This window comes from Neoarius graeffei, chromosome 22 (assembly GCF_027579695.1).
Source record: "Neoarius graeffei isolate fNeoGra1 chromosome 22, fNeoGra1.pri, whole genome shotgun sequence".
Lineage (NCBI taxonomy): Eukaryota > Metazoa > Chordata > Actinopteri > Siluriformes > Ariidae > Neoarius > Neoarius graeffei.
The window spans coordinates 50,667,923-50,685,833 of NC_083590.1; the positions used below are offsets into that span (position 1 = coordinate 50,667,923).

Genomic DNA, 17,911 nt, shown 5'->3' on the forward strand with positions numbered 1-17,911 from the left:
AGACAGTTGAGCAACTAGAATCCTACATTAGACAAGAATGGGTTAACATTCCTATCCCTAAACTTGAGCAACTTGTCTCCTCAGTCCCCAGACGTTTACAGACTGTTGTAAAGAGAAAAGGGGATGTCTCACAGTGGTAAACATGGCCTTAATTGTCCCAACTTTTTTGAGATGTGGTGTTGTCATAAAATTTAAAACCACCTAATTTTTCTCTTTAAATGATGCTTTTTCTCAGTTTAAACATTTATGTCATCCATGTTCTATTCTGAATAAAATATGGAATTTTGAAACTTCCACATCATTGCATTCCATTTTTATTTACAATTTGTACTTTGTCCCAACTTTTTTTGGAATTGGGGTTGTAATGTGACATTATAATCATCATCATTCAAAACAACCACCACTATTGTGTTAATTAGATAACTCTCCCCCCCCTTCACTGAATGCTTATAACCATCCAATGGAAACTGTTTGGACCAGTTACTCTTGCTGTAGGAAACAAGATTTAATGAGCATGTACCCCCCCAAAAAACAAACAAACAAACCCCACCCCACACAACCCATCATAACACCAAGAAAGGCACTTGGTCAAGTGCATACTGCCACCAAGCCACATATCTGGATTTGCATCAAAATCTAAATCAATTGTTCCTTGGCCCATGGCTCACCAAAATCACGACTTTTTGACTTAATTTGTGAACAGAAGAAGAAAAAAAAAAAAGACACAAATGGAGGCGAAAACATAACCACCTCCAATACAGTTAGCAGAGGTTAAAAAGACCCCCCCCCCAAAAAAAAAAAAAAAACCACTGCATGCAATCTATGCTGAAGGAAATGCAAATATGTTGATTGAAAATCCTAAAAGATAATTAACAAGAAGCTAGTTCATTTCAAAAACCCATAATATACACAGCTAACATGACAAAGTCCAATTCTTTGAGCTGAATTTATTAATTTTATTAAAATAAATGAACACAGACCAACATGACAAACAGCACATTTCAGTGTTTACCAGACACACCGATATCAAAACAGGATGGCTTGGATGAAGTACATTAGAACAGGTTTAAAAAATAATAAAAACACAAAAAAAACACAAACAATTCAGTTGCTTCCAGTGCAGAGAGAGAGAAGGAAAAAACAAAAGCCACATACTTGGATAAATACCTTTGGCATTGTGCAAAAATGTAGATTGGTCATCACAGGAAAACAAAGGAGGTGGATGGTAAGATAGTTAGGTAGCGTTTATACATTTTCATACAAATCACTGAATGAAAAGATCCTGCATGATGTCTGGTTTACTCAACAGTCTGGAACTGTTTTACTCACAAAATGACAATGAAGGTTGGTGATTTGATGGTGTGTTAATTATTCATCGTTGTGTATATAATATGTACATTTTGCAGACTTTCAGGACAGCAAGTAATGAACAGGTGGTGGATCATGAAATCTCTTGGGCAAAGATGTTTTAAGACCGAGCGATTTCAAACAACACCAAGGTACACTGAGAAAAGGAAATCCACCATGCAGAATGACTCGTCAAAATAAACCATAAGGCTCCGTGTCAATTGCATGAGTAAAGCACAAAGCCAACAACTTTACGTTCAATTGCAGCCACTGATCTTTAACAAATAAAGGGATTTGTAATCAGAGACGAAAATAATCAAGCTTTCTCCTGACCGTTTTCCCATAGAGCTGAGGGAATTTTGGCACACAATAATAGATTACATAGCAAGATTATAAAGCAACTTTAATACAGGCGATTATCAGTATTATCCTTTAGCATACGCTTTTCTTTTAGGTTTCGTTTTAGGTTTCCTCACCCGTCAGAAGCATTATATATTGTATGTAGTTTTCTTTTGATTAAAAAAAAAAAAAAAATCCACATGGATGACCGTGGTGGAGGCACGCCCTCGTCTAAATTATGAATCCTTCAATTTCTGATGCCGCTGAAGTGCTTTACATTTTATTCAAGCAGTTTAACAAACCATTCCATGTCCTCCAAAAGAAAATAAGTAACTGTCCTATGACTATCAAATAAATATTTGTTTTTCCTGCAGATATGTTTTTTTTTTTTTTTTTGAGAATGGAGTGACTAGATATTTGTGGATAAGTTGCATTTTCACATTTACACATCATTTACATATTAACGAGAGAGAAAGACGCCTGCATGGTGCAGTTTAATCTATGTAACAGTGCTTTCCTAACACTTTTTTCGGTCCCATCATCAATAAGAAACAAATCCCCAAAACTGCCACCAACACGTAGACCATGTTCTACCAATCAGAAATAACAGCAAATGGTCAAGGGTATGATAAACAAGGCTAATTATGAAGCTAATTTAAGAAAATCAAGTTATTAAATTTTGCGTTGATCCATTATATCCATTTCTCCCCCCACACAAGCCAAAAGGCCTAGTGTTTGGTTCAAAACAGTGTTGGACTGCAAGTCTCAAAGTCTACACAACTCTCTCTACACCTGTAGACTTTTTTTTTTGGGGGGGGGGGCTCATACTCAGTTTCTCCCCAACCCACTTCCTGGTGCCCTTCACGCTAACGTGCTCCAGTGAAGGCCTCTTGTGCTGCTGAGGCGGTGGCGTTCACAGCTGCTTGGCGCACAGCTTCGTTTGAAAGCACTCCAGTAGCAAACTCTGCCTGGGCCTTCTGGAAACTGGCGCCAGTCTGCCTGTAGAGAGAGTGGACCTGGGCGAGGGAGATTAAAAGAGCTTAGTGATGGAATTACCACATTGTCTGCAAGCAAAGAAGCAATGCAAATGAGAGTCCTTCAATCCTGGTGTTCAACGATAAAAGAAGATAGGGAAATGAGAATGTTACACTGCTTTGCATGAATCAAGACTGCATGCCTAATTATTTTGTAGCTGCTTTTCCTAACTGCAGAGGACATCAAAGGTGCACACACCTTTAGCGCTCCACGTCTCATTACACACTGAGATTACACAGTTATTACATTATCCTGGATCTTTTGTATGTGCGCGTGTGCCTAACACCACACAAAATTCTAATTCGATACGACATACAGCGATCTCTCGATACAATGCATTTTCAGTTCCACACTGAATGTGCACCTCAGGCTTCCACTGATTAAAACAGTCAACATTAAAAAAAAAGTACAACTCATTTAATAATAGGTGTTTTGTGTGATCTACTCAATGTAACAAAATGAGATGTACATGTATATATCAGGAAATCTCATCTCTAGCCGCTTTACCCTGTTCTACAGGGTTGCAGGCAAGCTGGAGCCTATCCCAGCTGACTACGGGCGAAAGGCGGGGTACACCCTGGACAAGTCGCCAGGTCATCACAGGGCTGACACAGACAACCATTCACACTCACATTTCACACCTACGGTCAATTTAGAGTCACCAGTTAACCTAACCTGCATGTCTTTGGACTGTGGGGGAAACCGGAGCACCCGGAGGAAACCCACGCGGACACGGGGAGAACATGCAAACTCCGCACAGAAAGGCCCTCGCCGGCCACGGGGCTCGAACCCGGACCTTCTTGCTGTAAGGCCACAGCGCTAACCACTACACCACCGTGCCGCCTATATCAGGAAATGAAAACTGAAATTCTGATATCAACGTCTTTACTGTAAAGCAAAAACAATGATTATGATTGGCCTTGCTGTTCCAGTATTTTTAGAGGGGACTGTATATCTGATTTTCAGTTGGTCAAAAGTTTACGTATGTTTTTAGTCTTTGGTGGCTTTGCCTTTTCATTTTTTAACTTGAATCCAATGTTTGTTGTAGCCTTCCACAAGCTTCTCACAATACTTTGCTGGAATTTTTACCCATTCCTTCTAACACAAGTGGTATATAACCCCTGTGGGACGCCTTGTTCAAACATTCTTTCAGTTCAGGTCAGGGATTTGTGATGGTCATTCCAATATTTTTTGCAGTCTTTAACCCATTTTGTTACAACTTTGGAGGTATGCTTCATGTCCTGCTAGAACCAAGCTTTAGCTTTGTGGTGTTATGGATTTATGGATAATCCTCCTTTCTCATGGTGCCATCTGTTTCCTGAAGTGTACCAGTCCCCCCTCCAATATGATGCTGCCAACCCCATGCTTCACAGTTGGGATGGTGTTCTTTAGGATTAAAAGTCTCGCACTTTTTCTTCTATACTTATCTGACCAGAGAACACTCCTCCACAATTCTGGTGATGACTTTCAAACTTCAGTCTGACCTTTTTTATGTCGGTCTTGGAGTAGGGGCATGTTCCTTGCTTGACAGACTTTAGAGCCATGCCGCTAAAGGGCTCTCTTAATAGCGGATGTACATACTTTGGTACTTGATGCCCCCGACTCCTTCATCAGTTCCTTTGTTGTTGTCTTGGGTTTCAGTTACACCTTTAAGGTTGTTCATCCCTTGGAGTTATTTTGTCCCTCTTTCCTGAAGGATGCAGTGTGTGTGTTCCCAAGATTTTTATATTTGCATAGAATTGTTTGCCAAGATGCTCTTTAGTACCTTGGGTTATTTGCGAATAACTCTTAAGTAAGAACCAGACTTGTGGAGGTCCACGATTTATTTGTTTTTTAATTTTTTTCCTGGAGGTCTTAGCTGAATTACTAGGAATTTCACATGGCAGGGGCAAGCACTGGCTCAAAAGGTCAGTCCTTAAATACATGCACAGATGCACACCCAATTAACTCCTAAGGATGCCACTAGCCAATCAAAAGCTTCTTAACGTCATTACATCAATTCTGCAATCTTTCAGATTGAAATTCTGATCTAGTGAATCCAAGGTGAAATAAATCTGTCTTTAATTGACTGACCACTGATGTGAACAAAGTAGATGCCATAATTGACTTAACACAGGAAACGTGTGGAGATGCAAGACACTGAGAATGAATATCTATTTTTAAAAAATCATTTATTTATTATACAGACACTAGTGTTTTACGGGGAAATACACCACTCATCTTTCATACGAGCTCCCTCCGGGACATGAAGAACCAAAACCGTGACAAAATCTCTATGTTTCACTCATGAGGAAATCAATTAATTGTTTTGAAAAATTTGGGTACTTTGTTTGTGAATGTGCCTATATAATAAAGAGAAAAATCACACATTGGCTTGAACATTGCACAGTGAAGGTTTTTTTTTCCTCTGCATTTAACCCTGCTGAAACAGTGAAAACGCACGCATGTGCACACAGAGCGTGCGCAGTTGCACATGGGGATTTTTTTTTTTTTTAAGAATGAGAAGCCTTGATTTGATGGCTCTGTGTAACAAAAGGAAACAGCATTCTAGTGTGCCAGTTAGGTCACAGGTGGATATCTGGTTTCAGTGCAAATGACTACATCCAGGTAAGCTTATTTTTAGCAACATCATAAAATTTGGAACAGTTTATCCAAATTAAGTTATAAAATAGATAAACTGTTAAAAGTTTCCTTTTTAATTTCAGTGTGCGGAGGGCACATCAGGGCATTTGTCATGATCGGCAAACGGCAATTCCATGTAAATGTCAACCTCACCATGCAAAAATAAAGCAACATGTAATACATCAAAACCACTCCCAGAGATCTCACCTAGGCCTGTATTTTACAGATGTGAATAAGTTGAACCAATTTGTAACCAACCTAATATGTCACTGTCAGTCTTTCTTTCTTATAATGTAAACCCCAAGCTAAAATCAACTTTGATCATGTACAATTCTATATTATTCCCACAAGCCACAGAAATGTATGCTAAAATCCACAAAACAATAGCCATCCTAAATATTATTTAAGAACTTTGATAGTTTTAGCTGATATTTAGAGAGTTTTTCAAAGGGTTATGGTGGTTAAATTGCTGATTTTCTAAACATACGCCATGTCTATTTCAGACGCGTCACATCCATAACGGAATTTCGTCACATCCATAACGCTGACTTTTCCTTCCGAAACTCTGCATGAAATACAAAATATTTTAAACAAAGATTTTTTAATATTCACTTTGGACCCCTCTATCAAACGGATATCTCCATTTCGACATTAGGTTTACAATTTCACAGAGTTTGATAAAAATGTACAGTCACCCAAGAAAAGTGATACTTTTTCTGTCACATCCATAACGCATCTTTTATTGGCGTTTTCTGGCATGCCCTAGATGTACTATGGGAATTGTTCTTGTTCTATCACTTCTCCAGTATGGTACAGCCTTAAAATATGCAACACCTGTTTAAATACTGGGAGACAATAAAACATGCACTGGGTCATTTGTTGCCATTTTGAGTTCAAGTGTCACGTCCATAACGCTGGAATTGCTCCAAACTGCGTTTATTTTTGGGTTTGACTAATGTATATTTGGATACAAAAATATTATTAAAATTTGAGATATACAAGGACATGCTTTGACAGTACTATATCCATCTTGATATGGTCGTCAATAAAGCCAATTTGGTCGATTGATTATATTTGTAATTCTCCAAACTGGTATTCTGAGAGAAGAAAGTATTTTTATCTAGCAGGTACCACAGACATAGGTTTTTGCTCTATACTCCTATATGCCGCTTTTCCACTACAAACGCGGCCGAGTCGGGCTGAGCCGTGCCGTGCTGAGTCGGGCTGAGCGGGGCTGTTGGAGTTGCATTTCGACTATCACCGCGCTGAACCGTGCTGGCTGGAAGTGGGTGGACACATTGGGTGGAGTTAGCGAAAGTGGGTGGACGTCACGTGATGTCGTTAAGCGGCGCAAACAGTGACAGTGATCTTTTAAGCGGTAGTCTCACGACCCGGATAGTAAACAATAAACATGGAGGACATGGAGTCGTTAGTGTTGCTGGTCTTGGTGCTGTGGCTTGTTGTCACCGACAACGCCAACAGATACTGGCAAGAGCGTATAGATGAGGCGAGGCGCATAAGGCTTCAGAAATTCTCGTAATTCGTAATTCTTCTTCTTCCGGGTTTACGGTGTTTACAGATACCAGCGTGCTCGCGGGGCGTGTGTGGGCATGTGAGGACACTCCTCCTCACCAATCAGTGCACAGGGGAGTGTCTGCTCACGCCCCCAGCCTCACTCAGCTCGGTTTGGCTCGCTTCAGCCCTACTCCAAAACCGTGCGAGTTTTGGGTGCTAAGCAGGGCTGAAGCGAGCTGAGTCGTGCTGTTTTGAGATAGTCGAAACGCGAGCCGTGTCGGGCTGAAGTGAGCTGAAAAAGGGTAGTGGAAAAGGGCCAATAGCAAGGTGTGCTATAAGATTACTTAAGAAATGCTTACTCATGAGGAACAAGCATCTTGTAGATTCTGTTTTGCCAGAGAGCACATGTATGGTGCTTTACTACTACATGAGCGAGGATTTGAGTTTACCTTCTTGAGCAGAACCACTCCCATGGCAGCCTGAGCTGTAAAGACCAATGCATTCAAAAGCATGATCACCCCAACTGGTGTACTTGTCTTTAATGCAGCCAGCCCCACTATCCATCCACTGCATAAGCATAGAGTGAGAAAGGCAAAGAAAAAAAAAGAAAACAGCAGGTGAAGTGAATGAGAGTGGCAAAATGCACAAAAGTTCAGGACTGTAAGGAGTTATTCATGTCACCTGAAGCCCCAGCCAGGAATGCCAATAGTCATAAGCACGTACACCACCACTTGGACGAAGAAGATGAAGAAGAACAAAAAGAAGTTGAAGGAACTATCGCTCCTGTTGAGATATATGGAGAACAGATTCAGCCATTATCATAAATAAATTCCAGCAAATATATAACAATATCCAATAGCATAGCAGCTGCATGCTTCAAGTCAACCATTATAGTAGTGTAATGTAAGTACTCACACCCCCTTACGAACTCCCCGCACCACCACCAAACTTTTCCACATTGTATTGTACTGTTACAACCAGTTAAGAAATGGACAAAATAGGACAGAACACTCACAGCCATCCAACAAAAGTCAGGGCCCAAGTAAGAAGGGAGCACATAAGTCAGAGAAGCAAAAGGTAATGCTTAACACCATGCTATCACCACCATGCTTCACGGTGAGTATGATGAACAGTGTTGGGTTTCCAACAAGTGGATTTTGCTTCATAGATGTTTTTTGGGGCTTTGTCCTGGAATTGTTTCGATTGTTCCTTGGCCTCCATGATTTTTAGGTCTGTTTTCTAACAAACTCTGGGACCTTCCAGGAACAGATGTATTTTGAGTGATAAACACTTTAACTGCACAAAAGTGGACTCCATTCCACTAATTATGAGACTCCTTTTTGTGATGATTTGCACCAGAACTAATGTAAGGGCTTCACAGCAATACAATCAAATGGTTTGTGTTTCATTTGTAAATTACTTTAAAAAAATATTTCCACCAGATTTGGTAACACTACAGAATGTGCAAGGCACTGCACCTGCTGTTGTATTCCCTGTTTGAGATGCAGACTGCTCTTGACTCAAACCATATTAAAAATGGGTGTAACGCAAACAGATTCAGTGGTACATACCTGAATGCTTTATACACAGGCCTGTACCAGCAGACGAAGGAGCAGGGGATGAACAGCAGAAGCCAGACGATGGCTAGCCCAAAGTCTATACCACCCTTAACATCCACAAAAAAACGAGCAAGGAAGGAGATGAAGTTGAAGACCAGAGTGCAAACTGAACCTTTATGGAGGACCAACGAGACAAAGTATAAAAATGTAGAACAGGATAAGAAGAGCCACAGCAAGGCAAACTTGTGGATACAAAAACTTTAAAGCAGTCAGTCTTTCACCATTAATCCTCATCTTAAATATGACCTTCAAGTGCAAAATGTTAATGTATGTCTAAGACTGACTGTATACAGAATATTTAAATATGACTGAATATGACTTTGACCTCTAGTGGCTCAAACAGGTTATTGCAAGCTTGGACATGGTCCATGGACATGGTCCAAGAACATAGCTCAGTTTCAGTCACGTGACTTTACTTAGCGGTTTTACCGGAAGTGAAAAGCTGGTGGTCTAAGCAGGTGCCGTAGTGCAAACAACTAGCGGTAACTTAGAGTACGCTTGTAATCTAGAAGCCACTGCTCACTTTAGATATATTCAGAAGACTGCTATGTGCAACAGAATCGACCCCTACAGTCTGGGAAAGGAGGATTTGTCATATGATCTCGAAAACTACCCTTCAGTCAAGTTCCCTGACATCTCGAACTATCTGGTGTTGCAGACGTCCTTCTACACCGCAAAACAGATGAAAGCATGGAAGAGTATGGAAAGCTTACAACTTTTTTGTATGAGGCTGGGTAAAGGACCTCGGTATCAAGTCACTGCCGAATGAATCCTGTATTGTTTTTGCCCGTGTAAGGTTTTTTTTTTTTAAGCTTTTCGTTTGCATCTTTACAACGAAGCACTGAAGTTGAAGTGTACACAAATAACAGTTCGCTTGATTCTCACTTGTGATGGCTCTTATCTCTCAAGTAAATCATTCACAAAGATCATCAGAAACCCATTGTATCATCAGAAAACCATTGTAACTAAGGTTAAACAAGATGGAGGAGTGATCACGGCGCATTGTAACTGTATGGCTGGGTAAGAATGTTGTCACAACCTTCATGCATATAGACTTTGTGAGGAGGAAACAAAGAAACAGCTGGGGACTTTAGCGCTTCGTGACCCAAAAAAAAAAAAAACTACCATAAAATTTCACACGTAGCAAGAAAAGTACTTGGAAAACACTAAGGACATAGCCGAGAGGGGGATGCAAACCTTTCACGAAGTGATCACTGCAAACTCGAGCATGCTTCGACTCGGCTCCCTTTGATTTCACTGAGAGGTTCAAAAGCCACCTTTCTCGACGTCTTTTTGTGAAATCCTGTGTTCACCTTTCACCCTTTTCTTCAGGGTTGCCCGTGAACTAATGTTCACGGGCAACCCTGAAGAAATTTTTCAGTTTCATGGTTTGACTGATTCAAACAACCTAAAACAATGTGAGTGTAAGGCATTTTTCATGTGAGCAATGCACCTTCTCCATACAAACGCTTTGGTAGACCACCAGCTAAAGTTTTGAATAACTAATGAGGCAGATGTGATGTCACGTGAAACCCAGCAATAAATACATTTTGGGAGGGGGTTTCAAATAACCAACCTGAGACTTCTTTTTATTATTTATAGAGACAGACAGACAGACAGACAGACAGACAGACAGACTACACAATGTTTTTTTTTTTTTTTTCGGGCTGAATGACATTATTCTATTCAATTCCCTTATTTATATAGCACTGGTAATAACACATGGTCATGAAATAGCTTTAAAGAAATCTGGATGTGGATTTAGATTTACGTCCCCAACGAGCAAGCCAAAAGGTGATGGTACCAAGAATAAACTCCCTGAGAACAAACTGGGAGGAACTAGACTCAAAAGGAACCTGTTCTCTATAATAGTTCAATAACATCCAGGTGAATCATTATTCCAATCATGGGCACACATTTAAATCATGCAGATCAGAAACAGAGAAATGTACAATCTGAAATGTTGTTTAGAGATACCACCATCAACCTCACAAAATCATATTAAGTGTATCACAGTGAATACACTAATCAATCATCACACCTCTTCTTCAGAGAAATCATTCAACAAATAAAACACAGCTTACACATCCAATAGTAGTACATGGTAGTGACGATGCGCTGGAAGCCCTGGCTGATCTCCACGTTGATGTCATGATAGAAGCATGGACCCACGGGACAGAAAGACGGCAGTGGAGGCCAATTCTTCAGAGAGGCTAAAACAAACAGAGTTCCGTCATTCAACCATGTAGCACACACCCGTTCTATTTCTTCCTGATTTGTGAGCTCTCCGCATCTTCCTCTTCTTCACAGTACACATTCCAGAATAATGCTTTCATCCAAAGTGATGAAGTGATACATTGTGCATAGAACTGTTAAAAGACCATGACATTATTACACTTGATGTAATCTATTTTCCCAACAAACGGTGTGGTACAGCTTGGCATATTCCCCATGATCAAAATCAAGTAGTACCTTAGTACTTTATTTGGTGGATTTGGTTACCCAGGTATGACACGAACCAAACCAGGACAAACGGGCAGAGCTAAAAATAGCGCACACTTGTGCCGATCAGCGAATCATCTGTCATCACAGACTTTTGTGTTTTGTTTTCTTCAACACTCACTGCAAACACGTTCAGTGGAGTTGACTTCAGTCAGGGTTCTGTAGAAGACACTTGAGTTCTAAGCAATTCATGTCCTCATGGAGGAGTTTGCTTTGTGCACAGGAGCACTGTCAAGCTGGAACAAGTTTGGGCCTCTTATTTCCACTAAAGGGAAATTATAATGCAACAGCATACAAAAACATTCTATATCAGGGCAATTCAATTAGTTCGTAATGAGGGCCAGTTCATGAAAAGCATCCCAAATGAGGGGCCTGAGAAATACCGCTTGAAATATGAGTGGTCATATTAACAGATACAATAAAGTACTACAACAATAAAAAAACCTTTGTTTTAATATAAATAAAAACATAACGAGTGCCTACTCCGGGTCAGGGGGAGTTGCTACCTAAAGTAGAGGAGTTGAGGTATCTCGGGGTTTTGTTCACGAGTAAGGGTAAGGGGGAGTGGGAGTTGGACAGACGGATTGGTGCAGCATCAACAGCGATGCGGACGCTAAACCCGTCTGTGGTGGTAAAGAGAGAGCTGAGCCAAAAGGCAAAGCTCTCAATTTACTGGTCCATCTCCATTCCCACTCTCACCTATGGTCACGAGCTATGGGTAGTGACCGAAAGAACAAGATTGCAGATACAAGCAGTAGAAATGAGTTTTCTCTGCAGGGTGGCTGGGCTCTCCCTTAGATACAGGGTGAGAAGCTTGGTCATTTAGGAGAGATTCAGAGTAGAACTGCTGCTCCTCCACATCAAAAGGAGTCAGTTGAGGTGGTTTGGGCACCTTGTTAGGATGCCCCCTGGACACCTCCCAAGGGAGGTTTTCTGGGCATGCCCCACCGGGAGGAGACCCCGGGGCAGACCCAGGATACGCTGGAGAGAGATTACATCTCTTGGCTGGCCTGGGAACGCCTCTGTATTCCCCCAGAAGAGCTGGTGGAGGTGGCCGGGGAGAGGGAAGTCCGGGCTGCTCTGCTTAGGCTGCTACCCCCATGACCCGGATCCGGATAAGCGGTAGAAGATGGATGGATATATAAAAAAAATTTTAACAAAGCTTCAACTGGTTACGAATTTATAATTCATCTGCACTTTAATTCGTGGGTTTACAGTGACAATGTAGATGTGGACCATTTCAAGAAGTACAGGTTATCTTGTCTATTTCAACATTCTAATGTTGAAAGAGACAGGTTTACATTATTTTGTTTCTCAAAACCTGAACTAGCTGCGGAGTTACTTTTGCAGTGTATACCTGAAGTTTGACATTAGGTTAACCCTTAAGATTATACGGAGGTTCTCGTGTAATTGCTGATTCTACTTTTATGTTACTTTCTCAATGTACGTTTCTACTGTTTTCTAATTTTCTTTCTATCGTTTTATTGTTCTGTAGCCTCCCTTATCAAGTCGTGCTGTATGTTCTGTTTTAGCAACAACCAGACATTAGGGGGTTTCATGTTCATGTTGGTGGGGTGGGTGCTCTGTGATAAATAATTTTTGTGTTGTGATGGAGATTTAAAGATCTTGTCAGGTTTCCTTTTCCTGATGCAGAACAACGGCGTAATTCATGGTGACGGACGAGGGGGTCTTACTTGTACTAAATGGAATGTGAAAGGGCTGAACCACCCAGTAAAGAGAGGTAAAGTACTAGCTCACCTGAAATCTCTGTCTTCAGACATCATGTTTCTTCAAGAAACCCACTTAAAGAACAGTTCTCTCATTAAGCTAAGGAGTAGGTGGATTGGGCAAACTTCTCACTCATCCTTCTCTGCAGAAGTCAGAGGCATATCTATTTTAATTTGCAAAAGGGGTTCCATTTAAACACTGATCAACAAAAACCGATGTGGAGGGTCGCGACCTTACTGTCACTGGGGAAATTCACTCGGTTCCGATAACCGTGGTTAATATTTATGGGCCTAATTTTGACCATCCTGCCTCTTTTAGGAAGATAATGTTTTCCCTAATAACTGACATCTCAAACCAACCTCATTGTTGGAGGAGACTTAAATTGTGTTCTAGACCCTTATATGGATAGCTCCTCGAAGAAGCAGGCCCCGCATTCTAATTCCAGGGACTTTTTAAAAGCATAATATTAACAACCCAAACATATCTGATGTGTGGAGATTCTTCCACCCCACAGAAAGAGACTACTCTTTTCACTCACATGTACATAACGTTTATACCCATACTAACGACTTCCTGGTTCATTCCAAGTTACTGTCTCACATTCATAACCCTAAATACCATGAGATATTGATTTCCGATCTAGAGGTCTGCGCGGGACAGAATTTTCAGTCCCGCTCCCGCATTGTGCAGTCCCGCTCCCTCCCGCAAAGAATTATGATTTTCAGTCCCGCTCCCGCCTGCCATATTTTGTCCCGCTCCCGCCCGCAAATCCCGCATGATGCAGACGTTTGTGTTATTTCTCACAAAAGTTCTTGTCATTGGCTTAGGGAATTAAACATGCTGAGCTTAGCTGAGCTCTCCACTGACCGATCCTTCATTTATTGTAAGTTTATTGTTTAGACTCTGACATTCTGCTGACACATTCCAAGTTGAGCGCTGCATGCGCTCATGATTGACAGCTCTCGCTTTGCACACTCGCACTCCCACTTCCGAGTCTGTGGCGTTATGATTCCAACCGCGATTTCATTCTCCTCTCATATGAAGTGCTGCGCAACCACAACCAGCTCCTTAGATTATACACTATTTCTAGCTTTAAATTGAACAATCTGTGCGATACACAGTCCTTTTTAATATTAGTTAATACTTAATACTTTTTTAAATACTTTTTAATACTTAGGACTAATACTCTTGACTTTTTAACGGTAAATGTACCTCTTTTTAAAGTGCTGATGACACGTTTTTGACATCTTTGGCGATGTTTTATAACATAAAAAGTAATTCCCGATGATCCATATATTAATTCACGAAGGCGCCTATTTTACAAGTTATGATAAAAAACGTGGCTATTTGGGCAAATTTGACAGGGCTGCAGCACCCAGGAGACGAAAGAGGAGGAGGAGCTATATGATGTCAGCGAAAGAACCTTCCTCCTAACTTACCAGTTTGTTGTTGATGCGACAGGTGTTCAGTTTGTCATTATTAGTATTATTATTATACATTATATATTAGTTATTATGCCTTCGCATTGTGTTGCCGGCTTTTGCTCTAAAACCCACAAGGATGGGGTAAGTTTATTCAAGTTTCCCAGAGATCCTGAGCTGCATGCGAAGTGGGTGAAGCAAGTCAGGCGCACTCGTGACAAGTGGAATCCCTCACCAACATCCGTCCTGTGCTCTGAACACTTCGATTTGGATTGTTTTGACACCCTTCCCAGCTTAAAAGAATCTCTTGGGTGTTCAGTTCAGCACAAACGTGTGTTACTACCATCAGCAGTGCCTACACAGTGTTGCCAGATTGGGAGGTTTCCCGCCCAGTTGAGCGGTTTCAAGTGCATTTTGAACATATTTTGGGCTGGAAAATGTCAGCAGTATCTGGCAACAGATACTGCTGAAGTTTTCCAGCCCAAAATATGTTCAAAACCCACCAAAATGCACTTGAAACCGCTCAACTGGGCAGGATTCCTCCCAATCTGGCAACACTGCCAGTATTCCGGAGGGGGTCTACTAGTAGCTATGCCGGATCCAAAGACAGTCCTCCTGTCAGAACATGTGTTGTGAAACGACATAAGATAAAAGGTACGTAGAGCTATAGATTCTACATGATAATCATAAATGTAATCATAAAGTCGGCGTGATATCAGTCATGTATTTGCTTGTGAAAGCTTGCGGCTTTCATGTAACTGCCGCCTAGCAACGAGAGGCAAAGGGTAAAGAGGGTAGGCTATCACAGATTCTATTCGGAAGAGATCAACACAATTCTAGACTCCCAGAAGAGGAAGAGCTAGCACTAGAGTGTTCACCGGCGTTTTCATGCGCCATTTCCATTGAGTAGAACCAGAGTAGAACAGCCAGTGAACCGCAGCGTGTTTTTCCGCTGACGTCACAACATGGCCGCGAGCCACGGACCCAGTTTTCTTGCGCTGTGCAATTAAAAGTTGGATATTCGCGTAACAACAGCTTCTTTTCACGTAATTATAACAGAAATCTAACATGTTTGCCATGTTGTATAGTTTATTTAAGAAATTGCATAGAGTCATGTTCGTGTCATCAGCCCTTTAAAGCAGCACTTACTTCTGAAGCACTGTGAGCTTCACTAGAGGAGCTCTGCTCTTCTGCCATGATCAGAGATCTCAAACACGGAACAGCGGAAAGGAATCGGAAACGTACGCGAGATTAGACCACATCCGCAAATTTAGGCATCTTAAAATGGTTTTATTAATGCCAAATAAAATATCCAGCACAAATTATATATGATAGACATAAATTAATAATTTATAAATTGTATTTTAAACACGTTTTTAAGTTAGCGGGACTGCAGCTTATCACCTCTCCCGCCCACATTGTGCACTCCCCCTCCCGCCCGCAATGAGCTTTCAAAATTTGTCCTGCACCGCACTGCTTTGCGTCGGGTCCCGCGGGACTCCCGCGGGAGTGCAGGGCTCTATTCCGATCATAGCCCCCTTACATTTACCCTTAAGTGGTCCACGTTCCTCTTGGCCATTGTGGAGGATGGATCCTCAACTTAACAACCCCAAATTCTGTGAATATTTAAATGGGCACATGAAAATATTTTGGATTTAATAACACTCCAGAGATTTCTCCTTGTTTACAACCCCTGGCAAAAAAATATGGAATTCACTACTCTTGGAGGATGTTCCTTCAGCTGTTTTACTTTGTAGCAAAAAAAAAAAAAAAACAGATATGAGACAAAATTATTTACTAGTTGAAGATTCTGGCTTTGTAAAGTATACCTTAAAAACATCAATGAAATTGTTGTAATTAATGGCACATTTTTTTAAGATCAAGTAGAGAAAAAAAAATTATGGAAGTCACTCAATTATGAGGACAAAATTATGGAATCATGAACAAAAAAAAAAATCAATTAGTACTTTGTTGCACCTCCTCTGGCTTTTATGACCGCTTGAAGTCTTTGAGACATGGACTTCACTAATAAACAATATTCTTTATCAATCAGGTTCCAACTTTCTCGTATAGCAGTTGACAGATCAGCTTTGCAGGACAGAGCCTTGTCATGGACCATTTTTTTTTTTTCCAGTTTCCACCATAAATTTTCAATTGGCTTGAGATCCAGACTGTTTGTTGGCCATGTCATTGAGTTGACCTGCCTTTCCTGAAGAGTTTTAATGCTCTTTGCTCTGTGGCAAGATGCAGCATCATTCTAAAAAATGACTTCATCACTAAAAGTACTTTCAATTGATGGAATGAGAAAAGTGTCCAAAATTTCAATGTACACCTGTGCATTTACTGTAGAGGTAATGACTGCCATCTCCCCAGGTCCTTTACCGAACATACAACCCTGTATCATCAATGACTCTGGAAATTTGCTTGTTTTCTTCAGGCAGTCAGTCATTTTTATACACGTTTCATTGGAACAGCACCAAGCAAAAGTTCCAGCATCATCTCCTTGGCCAATGCAGATTCATGATTCATCAGTGAATATCACCTTCATCCAATCATCCACAGTCCATGACTGTTTCTCTTTAGCCCACTGTAACCGTGTTTTCTGCTGTTTAGGTGTTAATGATGGCTTATGTTTGGCTTTTCTGTATGTAAACCCCATTTCTTTCAGCCGATTTCTTCCAGTTCAGTCACAAACACTGACTCCTGTTTCTGCCCATTTGTTTTTAATTTCTTTTATTGTGCATTTTCTATTTTCAAGGCATATTGCCTTGAGTTTCCGGTCCTGATGCTTTGATATCTTCCTTGGTCTACCTGTATGTTTTCCTTTTACAGCCTTCCCATTTTGTTTGTACTTGCTCCAAATTTTAGACACAGCTGATTGGGAACAACCAACATCTTTTGCCATATTCCGTGTTGAATTACCTTCTTTAAGGAGTTTTATAATCCTTTCCATTGTTTCAACTGATGGTTCTCTTGTTGGGGCCATGTTTCCTGTCAATCAGCCAGGTGCAACAGCTCGCCAAGGTCTACAAGCACTCTTAACTGCAGACTAATTTGCATATTTAGGCTTGTGCAGGTATTTGTTTTAGGCTACATCCACACGACAACGGCAACGAGATGTTATTTAAAAAAATATCGCATCCAATTGGGCAACGATCAGTAAAATATCAGGTCCATATGGCAACGCAACGCTTGCTGAAAACGATGCAATACACATGCCACACCTCTAGGGGCGCTGTAAGACGGTCCCTTCAGAGACACCAGAACAATAGAAGTAAGGACGCATGCGCATAAACTATTATGCGCGAGACTTCATATTAGCCACAAAGTCAGGAAAATATGTTCGTAAAATTACGTTATAATGACCAAATACAATGAAAAGTATTTTTCCAGTCTCACCTGTGAAAGGTAATCCCATGTGATCTCGTTTGGACGGTAAACCTGTTGGTACAGTTAAACGCAGCACATGAATGAGGCATCTTTATTCTCCGCTTTGACCTATCCAATATGGCGGTGAGGATGACACATGATTCTACGCGGAAGGCGGCGTCTTTAATGGTCCGGAATAAATTGAATGCTACACGTTGATGGATTAATTTGTTGTTCTATGCCCTTTTTGAGGAATGTATTGTAGGACTTAAACCAACATCTGAAAAGGTGAGATCACTCCTTTTTTTCCCTATTTTTGCTGGCGGGATTGACTCTGCCCTAAGGGCTATTTTCTCTCTCTCTCTCTCTCTCACTTTGCACCATTACACAATAAATATTCACAGTGAAAATATT

The 17,911-nt window shown here is 40.9% G+C and overlaps 1 protein-coding gene across 2 annotated transcripts in view; it reads right to left on the bottom strand.

Annotated features, from left to right (window-relative positions):
* Positions 1-932: 932 nt before the first annotated feature.
* scamp3 (secretory carrier membrane protein 3) overlaps positions 933-17,911 on the bottom strand; it is a 49,032-nt gene continuing 32,053 nt past the window's right edge. For both annotated transcript variants that reach the window (XM_060904930.1, XM_060904929.1), the window contains exons 5-9: positions 10,562-10,690; positions 8,430-8,589; positions 7,540-7,641; positions 7,308-7,425; positions 933-2,702 (exon numbers count right to left, since the gene is read on the bottom strand). In XM_060904930.1, the coding sequence (XP_060760913.1) occupies positions 2,553-2,702; positions 7,308-7,425; positions 7,540-7,641; positions 8,430-8,589; positions 10,562-10,690 (659 nt within the window). In that variant the 3' untranslated portion in view covers positions 933-2,552. The remainder of the gene's footprint in view (positions 2,703-7,307; positions 7,426-7,539; positions 7,642-8,429; positions 8,590-10,561; positions 10,691-17,911) is intronic.